The sequence below is a fragment of the Plodia interpunctella genome, chromosome 20, assembly GCF_027563975.2.
Source record: "Plodia interpunctella isolate USDA-ARS_2022_Savannah chromosome 20, ilPloInte3.2, whole genome shotgun sequence".
Taxonomy (NCBI): Eukaryota; Metazoa; Arthropoda; class Insecta; order Lepidoptera; family Pyralidae; genus Plodia; species Plodia interpunctella.
Genome location: NC_071313.1, coordinates 1005213 through 1016150, shown reverse-complemented (window position 1 = coordinate 1016150; position 10938 = coordinate 1005213). Strand labels below are relative to the sequence as shown.

At 38.1% G+C, this 10938-nt stretch overlaps 1 protein-coding gene across 2 annotated transcripts in view; it reads right to left on the bottom strand.

Moving 5' to 3' along the window:
* Positions 1 to 117: 117 nt before the first annotated feature.
* LOC128678865 (protein Fe65 homolog) overlaps positions 118 to 10938 on the bottom strand; it is a 55840-nt gene continuing 45019 nt past the window's right edge. Inside the window, exons 6-13 of one of the 2 annotated variants that reach the window (XM_053760734.1) lie at positions 10386 to 10623; positions 8985 to 9180; positions 8529 to 8656; positions 7714 to 7925; positions 6209 to 6411; positions 5661 to 5837; positions 5056 to 5229; positions 118 to 4629 (exon numbers count right to left, since the gene is read on the bottom strand). In XM_053760734.1, the coding sequence (XP_053616709.1) occupies positions 5083 to 5229; positions 5661 to 5837; positions 6209 to 6411; positions 7714 to 7925; positions 8529 to 8656; positions 8985 to 9180; positions 10386 to 10623 (1301 nt within the window). In that variant the 3' untranslated portion in view covers positions 118 to 4629; positions 5056 to 5082. The remainder of the gene's footprint in view (positions 4630 to 5055; positions 5230 to 5660; positions 5838 to 6208; positions 6412 to 7713; positions 7926 to 8528; positions 8657 to 8984; positions 9181 to 10385; positions 10624 to 10938) is intronic. The other variant, XM_053760735.1, reaches the window with a different exon arrangement.

The window sequence follows — 10938 nt, the reverse complement described above, 5'->3', positions numbered from 1 at the left end:
TTTATTAAAATATGGTTGTATAGGACACCTATATTAGACATTACTTATATATATATATATATATATATATATTTATATATATAAAAGATAGGATAGACACAAAAATAAAACACCAAATGATATTATGTTTATAAATATTTTTTTATTAATTTCACAAAAGTCATTAAAAGCCACAGTTTGAAGGCTTTTAAGCTGTCGAAGCGGATGACGATACGCTCCAACGTAACCCAACCGTGAACTAATCGGGTTGAAGCTATCTAATAACTACGTTATAAAGGTTTATATTTTATAGAAAATATCCATATTGAGTCCGAAGGCAGTTTAAGCTTGCAACTATTGCTTATTCAATGCGCACACTTAGGGTTGCCACACATCGGACATCGTACACTTCATATGTGGCAGGTTGTTGTCCATTGACGGACGTCAAAACGGAGCATGAAAGAGCCGCTCTCTTACGCAAAATGTTGTTACCTGCTTGTATTGCGATGTGCCATAATTAGTTACCGACTCAAGACTCAATTATCATGTGTCAAATCTCGCATATACAAGGCATTCAATAGAATGAATCGCATCAGTGTGCGTAATGCAACTTTGCTATACATCTCACCATCGAGTCGATTCGCAGTGAGAATTCGCAGCCAACCAATCACAGCGCGCCATTGTGACGCAACGACAACCACACCTCAATGTGATTGGTTCGCTGCGTCTCACTTCGAATCAATTCGATAGTGACAAATGCAAACCCGCACTTCGACCTCAGATGTGTGAAAACCCTTACCCCTTGGTCAATATGGTCCCTCGTGCGCGTTGGAACGTGAGAATTTTTATATATAAGCAGTTATTATGATTTATTCCTTGGACAATGGTTACGTGAAGTGCTTCTATTGGAGTGTGAATAATTTGTACCAATAGGATTAAGATATTTTCTCCTCTTACCGTATTCTAATGACTACTTGCCTCTAGTTTGATAACACCTTATTTTTGCACTGTTTTATAAAAGACCTATATAGACATTTGGTGATTTTTAATTATTATTTCTGCGATAAAATATTACATAATTCCAAATTCTTCGATAGGTAATTCCACAAAGTCGCGCGAGGGACGTATTCGACCAGCCATCACATACTCGGACCTAGCGTGCGCCGCCGAATATCATTTATATATAACTTTGTATAAATAATGATTTAATCCTTAATTTTAACATGTGAGTAACTCTATTTTACGTATAATAGAACAGCCTGATAGCTCAGTGTATGACATTTATATAATCAAAGCGACACTGATTCTAATATTTTGAAATATAATTTGAAGCTAGTTGTGACCTAAACTTACATTATTGGGAAGAAAATGACCTTTACATGCCAATATTGCCAAATGACTTCGTGCAAAACGATTATTGAAGATGAATTACACGCTAAAATCAAATTTCAAAGGTCTATCTCTTCCCTTCTTGAAATTACATTATTTATCTATTTTACTTTTCGTGTAACAGACACAGATGCACTTTAACATTCTTAACATACGTCGTTCGACTCCATAACGTCAATTCGTGTTGGTGGGTCCCAGATCTCTTATAAAAACCTTTGAATAACAAAATCTATTCCTACGCGTTCTATATTTGAACCGCGCGGCCATTTTGATTCCTCTATTTACACAAAATGGCGGCTGTTTTCTATCTAGTGTATTAAATGGATTACTTTATGATATTATGTGGTATAAATATAATATTTATTGAAAGCTCAACGTGTTTCTAACACCCTTGTTATGATGAGGTTTTGCATATCGTTGTGAAAGTATTACCATGGGTGTGTATTCCAACCTTTTAAAATAGCTTAAGCTTCCTAATGACTAACTATTTTAAGCCCATCATGGTAATACTGATCCAACAATTATTGTATTTCAATTAATTATGCTTTAAAAAGCTTCGGTCCATACTTTGAACAAATTTTTACGCCCAACAAGCAGATATTACACTATATTTTTTTAATACATAATGCGGTGTTATACAAAAAATATTCTTCTTTAGCAATCGAACTTTCAAAAATTTTTATTTCTTACAAGCTTAAGCAAAAATAAACTCTTTATTATAATCAATAGGATCCTATTCATTTCAATTAAAATTATGCTACGCAGTGGAATTGTCCACTATTCAGATCATCGAAGTCTTAATTCTAGTTCATACCGTGCTCGATACCAATGTCCAGGCATTCCAATATTTCCAATCATATACAATGTATTAAAAATAGCCTAAGTACATGGCATATAGTTAATTAACTATGCCTATAATGCTAACTATCCGCTTTTTCTGTGAGGGAATATAGCGTTCTTCGCACTTTGGATTGCTAAAGAATACACTATATGATAACTATATTCTTCACAACTACGGGCAGCCATGATTTAGCAATACCATTGGTATAGATTATGAAAGAAATGTTAATTTATTTACAGAAAATTAAAAACAGCATGGCTCTTTCACTGGCACTTCAATATTCATTATGTAAAGGTTTGAAGAACATAGTAGGTCTGAAATGAAACCTATATAATTCGACCAAAACTACTTGCGACTCACGATTGATTTAACAGTCTTCCATAGTCATATTTGTAAAGCATATAATGTTGTGGTTATATGGTGAAACAACTTCTTTCAAGAGTACTACACACTCTTATGACCACCCATAGTATAAGCGAAATGGCAAATATTTTAAAATCTTAAAATCCTTGGTGGTCACATAATCGCATATTTGCAAATCTTCCAACATTCAATTAACTACCTTATGACTAACACAATAAAGTTCTCAGTTATTTACAAACCATGTGTCCTAACCAATATATTATAATCTTAATTAATTTACACCAAATACTATTTTAACGTCAATTAATCTATTCTCAATGTGAATGTGACTGTAAACACTGCACAAATATACATAAGCATATCGGTCCTACTATCTATGGACTAGGAATTAAAAAGGTAACTTATTTATTAAAATTAAACGATATATGTCACCCAATAATTAATTAATTTTGTAAAATTCAGATCAAGCTTGAAGCGAGTTACAGAAAGACTTATCTGTAGCTAACTGAACAGAAATCAAAGAAAATATTTAATAAATAAATGGAAAAGTGAAAATACTCTTTGGGAAAAATCCAATAAACAACTATATGGATGAAACATTTTTTATATATTTCTATGAAAAGCAAAAGCTGTAAAAATTACAACAATGACGATGATAAGCTGATCCATTTTCTTTTTACCAATCTTCATACGTAACGGTTTATTAAAAAATAATAATATTCTAGCACATTTTTTAAAGAAAATGTTAAGTAAAAAGTAAATTTTCTAGTCCATACACTTTTCTGGTTCAAGGGAGAAGTTCAAGAGACATTTAATTTAATGAAATGAAATCTGGAATTTAATTTCAGCAGTTGATATAAAGTTACTTATATGTTAAGTATTGTATGCAGTCACCCCAAGATACACAAGATACAATTATATTAAGATAACATACGCTTACACATTAGTTTTTGGTATATATTTCGATTACACACAGGTGGATAGCCAACTATTTACTTACATTGGGGCAACTAAGTATACTCACTTATAAATGTTACCATATTTTTTAACTTTAACACACATTAAGTATATTTAATTTATCATAATCATATATAATGAAATATATATTTTCAATTTTTTCATGATTAATCTGATAAAAGTTTTTTTCAAAAAGTATAATGCCTATCTTTGTCAGTTTTACATTTATTGATATCTCAGAAACTAAGATATTGAATAAAAAGAAAATATTTATGCAATTACTTAGACCAAATAATACAATTAAACAAATAGTATTTGTATTAATTTTTCTATTGGTTATAAACATTGTTTAAATATTCAAATTGCATTACAAAACCTATACTATAATATTTGTTGTTGGTATAAAACAACTAAGTAGATATGTAAGTATGTGTGTTTATTAAAGTAGACTATATCGTCATAACCTTTCTATTTGGCTGTTATATTGCACAATGTATATGTATGTATCTTTAACGTTACATTCAATAAAACAAAATGTAATTATTTGGGCTAAAAATATTGAATCATAATTTTCCAGTCCTTAAAACTAACTTCACGAACGAACTCATGCCGTTAATGTATACAAAAATGGCGGCGGTATTGCTGTCTCGCTCACACATTGTGTGAGTAAGACACCAACGTCATTCTTGTAAACCATTGCACGCTTTGTTATTTGTATTGTCATTATACAGACTACACACAGCCACAGTAAATGGGTAAAAATAAGATTGTTTTATCTATACTTTTTCACAGAAAAACTGTAACAACTGTAATTTCGAAAATTTTGTCTCATAAGTTTTAGTAATTCTCTTAGATTTAGAAATTAATTTCAGAATCCTAAATTGAACTGCTTTGCATTTGAATCGTGTAATTGTTGATTGTAGTCTTCCTGGTATTGTGCAATGACCATTACCGGCATGGTTACCCTCGCTCGTCTTCGTCGGCCAAGAAAACCCGCTGTGTATGAACCGTGTGAGCAAGCGTGCGGTGCAGTGCAATGCGATGCGAGACTACGCGCCGGTGAGAAGACTCGATGGCTCGTCGCCGGTCTGGTAGCTTGTCTGGAAGGCAAGAATTTACAATCATCAAAAATTCTGTAAAACGCACCGATAGACACCAGGCATCAGGCCGGATGACAGAGCTTATAGCCTACTAAGGACCATATCAAAAAATAGACGCCGTAGAAATGACTTATGGGCATACCAAAGAGGTGGATGTACTATTGCAGAAGACCTTAAGACAAATTTGAAAACTGGAAGGAGAAAGAAGAGCAACAGAGTGTTGTAGGAAAGGGAAGGAAAGGAAGACGCCAAGACCCGCAAATGGTTTCGACCCGTATTCATATTGTATTGTAACATTATTAGTTGTCATAGTGGTTATAGTAATAGCCGTTCCGTCTCGACAAGAAGAAGGCGTTTATGATACGACTTTAGATAAGATGGTGTTAGTAAAAAGTAGGCGTTGTATTGTTGTTGGTGTCAAAGTACCTCTGTTGGCGGGCCGTCGTCCGCGGTTCAGGAGGCGCGGCGGCCGGTCAGCGAGCCCACGAAGGACTTGAGCGCCTGCCCCAACGACCCGCGGCCCGCCTCCGCGCCCGCGCTGCCGCCGCTGCCCAGCGACGCCGCCCCGCCGTGCGCGTCCAGGCATTTCTGGTAGCGGAGCTACAATGACGAGGCCATGCTTAGAAACTGTCACTTTTTCAGAATGATGCCGCCCCGCCATGCGTGTCTAGGCATTCTGGTAACATAGCTAGAACGATGAGACACATCTTAGGCGAAGCAAAGAAGTCTGTCTGTCCGTCTAGATGGGGTAACAGCTCTGATAGTCTGTTAATGCTGTGCCTAAACCACTCTGCACTAAAATACCTGTATGACGCCACAGATAATGCTATTTACAATATTGATCCTTACAAATTTAACAGAATCGATACGTTAAGAAGAAAAAGTTTTATTAGTATGTGAGGAAACCTGCGCTACAGCTATCAGCTGACTGGTAACTATGGCTTTTTCTGTATACTGTATAGAGTGTTATAGGACATTTACATTCATTTGATATTTTCACATCGCGTCATAACCCTGTACAGTGTACTTACCTTGCAAGCAGCCTCAATAGTCTTACAGAGCGCGCCCGAAGAAGGCTCGGCGTGGAAGGCGTGCGCGACGAACAGGTCCTGAGCGGTGTGCACGATGAACGCGCAGCGCCGCACGTCGCGCCCGATGCCCAGGAACGAGAGGTAGCGCACGCGGCACTCCACTATTGGGGTCGTCTCCTGAAAGAACGTTTAAACGTATCAAATAGTGACAAATCACTATTTGATACGTTTAAACGTTCTAGCTGGATATTTTAAATGACAAAAAGACAAATCTTTTTGTCATTTAACATATCCAGTGGGTTATGTTGGTAGCTACCTATTATCACCTGAATCTTAACAGATTGAGAATGGTCATCTTAAAGCTTTGCAAGTGGGTTTGCTCTGTGCGTATGCGACTATTTGTAACTAGATGCTGTTAAGTACACAGACATAAGAACATTACATCTTATAACAGTGTTTAGGTAGCTGTAAAACTCATCTCAGATGCCTTAAGATGACTTGAATGAGTCTGTCACCAGTGTTGGCAGAGAATCTTCATGACAACTTACCCCTTCCTCAGTAATGGTGATCATGGAAGGTGCGACAGCAACAGCGACTGGTCTCCAAGCACACGGGGCTCTGGCCGCCGCGAGTCTGTCTAGGGCGTCATTTAGCACGTCCATGCCAGTGGCTCTCGTCACCTCCGCACTGCCGAGGTACCTAGCCCGAACAGTCTTCCTCGGCTCCTCCATTGGTGTGGGGAATGATGCACCTGGTTGATAATGTTGATGAATAATGAATCTATACTTTATATGATGTTATTATCATACTTTGTCAAAGAAGTGCTTTGGTTTTTTTTAGGTGGGCTTACATCGGGGGGGTGGGTTTTACATCGATGATTTCCTATTTTGCTCCAAGCTTACTTGCATACTTTAAAAAAATAAAATTCAAAGTCACGCCACGAAAGAACTTATAAGCCATAAGTTATAAGTTATAAGTACATTGCTGTTTACTACGGTGATAAAAAGCTCACATAAACTAGGCAATGTACCTATGTTCATTGGCGTCGGCATCTGTCTGTGTTCGGCGATATTGTACACAGTTTCTGACAAAAACGTGGCCGATCTGGTGTTGTTGGTTCCAAATGTTATGGCGGTACTTGCACAGCTATCTGATTGGGCTACTTCTTTGGCAAAGCATAATAATATACCTACAATGATGTTAATAGGTACTTAGTTACTTTATTTAAAACGGTCTGAATCGAAGTATTATTTCATTCAATAAAAAATTATCTATCTAAACTGACACAAAATGAGGTTTTATTTATATATTTTCTATTCTACAATACATAACGCAATTTTTTTAGGTACCTACTTAAGTACTATTGGTGAGTAAAACTAACCCTTACTTCTATCTCCAAAGACAGTAAGCACCTACTCACTATAATCATTATTATACACATGCATCTAATTACAGAGTCGCAAGAAAATTACAAGAACTAACTCTAATAAAGTCTACGTCGTGCTACGAAAGACGTTAAACCCGTGTCTTGAATAGTCCTCGACACAGCGGTGCGATGCGGTGCAATGCGACGCGACACGACACGAAGATGTGAAATGACTGTATAGACGTATAGATTTATAGTGCCCTATATAGTCTACTAGTTGTTGCATGCAGCTCCGCCCGAGTTAGCCATGTTTCCAGAATACATCAAAATCGGTGAAAGTGATTTTTGTGTTTATAGCATGGAAATAAGGATGGATATGAAGCTATATGGATACCTACATGAAAACATAAACATTTAATGTTTTCGCGTCGCGTCGCATCGCACCGTTTTGCTTCAATGTGGACAACCAGTAAGACAGTCGCCAACAGCAATATGCAGCTGATCTGTGTTCTTTACAATGCCACATATTTTCCAGTTTTCGTAGCTCATTTTTTACCTTCAACTTTGTCAACAGCAAATTAATTTTTGACGTCCCAAGTCGACTGACTACAGAATTCTTTTTTAATTTTGCCAAAACCCATTAAACTCAAAAATTACTGAGAAGTCAAAAAAAGGAATTGTCATTACCTTGCAACGGAAACGTACCGGAGAGCGGGCGGGGCCGGCGCGCGGCGGGCAGGTCGGTGGGGCGGGGCGGCGGCTGCAGCGAGCGCTCGATCATGATTCGCTTGCAGATGTCGCGGAGAGCGTTCGCGATCGTTCGCGCCGGCGCTTCGCAGCGGAACACGTGGCACATATGTTTGCGCGTCGCGCGATCGCGTGCCACGTATGCGAAGTCCCTGATATGGTTTTAGATTAGAGCAACTACTGTGAGATTCTAAAAATGTTTAAACTTTAAAAACCGATTCAAAAAATGTTACGTGATAAATTGCCTATGAAGGCCTAATACCTTTACAGGCAATTTTTCAGGTCAAATAAATATAGTATTTCTCAAAAAGCTACACTACTAGTACATCGAACATGACCAGATCAGGATCAATCAGCCAAATAGGCTGGTTCGACCTGATCTAATACGTTCTTGCAAACTGGTATACTTATATTCAGTCAAAGAAAGTGGTATTTATTAAATGGATGCATTCGAAATTTCTGGATGCAATAACTTTTCAAAATACTACACTTAAAAGGCTTTACCGAAAACCTGTCCAAAAGAAGCTATTTCTGTTTTGGTCATACCTTTCGCTGTTTCCATTCCAAGTGTAGGTAAATGAAAGAAAAAAAATATATTTTTATTACATATTTATTATAATAGATAAATAGGCTATTCTAGAATAGAAAATAGCAAAGTTATTCACGTGAGCATTAATATTCCTCTTCAGATTATGTACTTACACCTGCGAACACAAAAACTTAATAAATAATCAAAATCATAATTCTGTTCTTACCGTCCGTTATCCCTGCCAACTCCCCACACGCGGATGGTGTGTATGGGTTGTGTGTGGAGTGTGGTGAGGCTCTCGGGGTCGATCAACTTCAGGGCTCCGTCATCCAGGTCCATGAACAGGTCTTTGCCCTGTAATTCAAAGAGAAATATACGCATCAGAATAATTTTCATCTAAATAACAATTCTACGGAGCTGCTGATGAATATCAATTAGTCTCATCGGAGCGGTTTTCCAGTTTCGTCCGCTGCGTTGGAGCCCAAGGTCCGCGGGTCTTGTTTTTTCCCCCACTTCTCACGGTACTTATCATCGGCATCATTAGTTGTCAGATCATTATCACGCATATTTTACTTGACGACATCAAGCCAGGACATGATAGCGGCATAGACATTTGTAATTTAATGGTTCAAGCAAGACAGCGAATCCACCAAATAATAATAAATAATAAAAGTACACTTACATCACCCCAGCGTCCGACTTGGTCTAACAAATCGTTGCGGCCCAAGCTAAGGTCCACGATGCACTTGTTGACGGCGCGACTGGATCTCTCTGGCGTGAGGTCCGCCTCTGATATCTCGACCCATCCGAGGGACCGGACGAAGAAGCGGACTGCTCGAGCTGCGTCTGGCTCGGGGCGGGCCGGGAAACTGCGGCGTCTGGGGACATTCACAAATCAGCAGTCTTCCACCGCAGAAACGGCCCAGGCAAGACTGGGCTTTACTGTGAAAAATAGTCCTCGAGGGAAATAAGAAGCAGTCTTCCATCTTCCACTTGGATAACTGACAGTCCACGTTCCATTTTTTAATGAAACTACCTCCCATGTATGTACGATCGACTACAACAGTATTCCCGATCCGATACGGCATTGAAACCCTCAAGACCAGATGGTTTTCCCCGGTTTTTTTCCATTGAGTACAGGCCTTTTTTATTCCACTTCAATTTTTTTCTTTCTTGACGACATTTCATGGATTTGCTAGGCAGAAACTTGATCTAATTAAGTACCTATCCAAATAATTAAATGACATTATTAATAGAAGAAATGGATCAATTACTTACGTCCAAAGTCGAAATTATGTTTCAAGCATTGCCTACATTTTTATTTGTACCTACTGTGCTGTATGTACTATTAATATGTTTGAGCAAATAAACTTTGAGATTTTATTTCTTTCTAAATTGAATTAAAATACTTCTATCAGTTGTAGATGTGTTTGTACTTTATGTTCTCTGTGCTTATACTTTTAATACGTAACGCACAAAGTCGCTTCTCCCCAGAGACTTGCAATTAACGCATGTTTGAACGAATGCACATAAATTAATATTTAAACGGTTCAGTTTCTCCACGCTATGTGGGTGTTATGTTCGCGGAACTTTATACAAGACTTACAAGTCCTACTTACTATGTTATAACTAGACCGAATTACTGGACCGATTGACCGACACCAGTGTTAGCAATAATACACTCGATAAGATGTTGACTTGTTCAATGTTTTCATTCATTAGTCGCCTCGAACGACGTAGTGATCATATTCTAAGACCCATCTTAATAATCAGTAACCATAAGCCGTAATTTGACGACCTCGGTGGCGCAGTGGTAAAGTTCTTGCCACTGAACCGAGAGGTCCCGGGTTCGATCCCCGGTCGGGTCATGATAGAAAATGATCTTTTTCTGATTGGCCCGGGTCTTGGATGTTTATCTATATATGTATTTGTTATAAAATATAGTACCGTTGAGTTAGTATCCCGTAAAACAAGTCTCGAACTTATCTTGGGGCTAGCTCAATCTGTGTGATTTGTCCTAATATATTTATTTATTTATTATAAGCCTCGGGAACACACCACATTTTGTATCAATTACACTCACTTAAACGACATATCCTCTTTCCGCTTCCTCTCCTCCTGGTCTACATGATCCAGACACCCGCTCGTGGTACTCCTCGTGACGGACGTAGTCATGACCGCCTCGTACTTCACGTCGGACAGGTTGGAGCAGTCCCGGACCATGGAGATGCGAGACTCCTTGGCTTCCACCGGAGGCATCTTGGGTATCTCCCGTTGGATCGTGCCGCTCTTTATGTGCCAGTAATAGGGCCCGTCGTTATCTGAAAACGAAAATTGTTTAAACTGTTACCATATGTACAGGTGTTACAAAATATCTATATACGAAATGTTGAGATAGTGTAAAGTGGTTACCTCTTTGGATACGTTCTGGCAATTAATAGGTATACAAAATTGTGAACGACTAGTTGTAGGGGCGGAACCGCTTACCCCTCTCGTTTGCCTCAACCCCGCATATCGTCACCAAATAGCAATACTGCGTCTGCTCTTTGTGTTTGACCTATGTTATGATTTAAATTTTACATCAATCATAATTTGTAATATAGAGTCTCAATTCCACTAACAAGTGACCTTCAAGT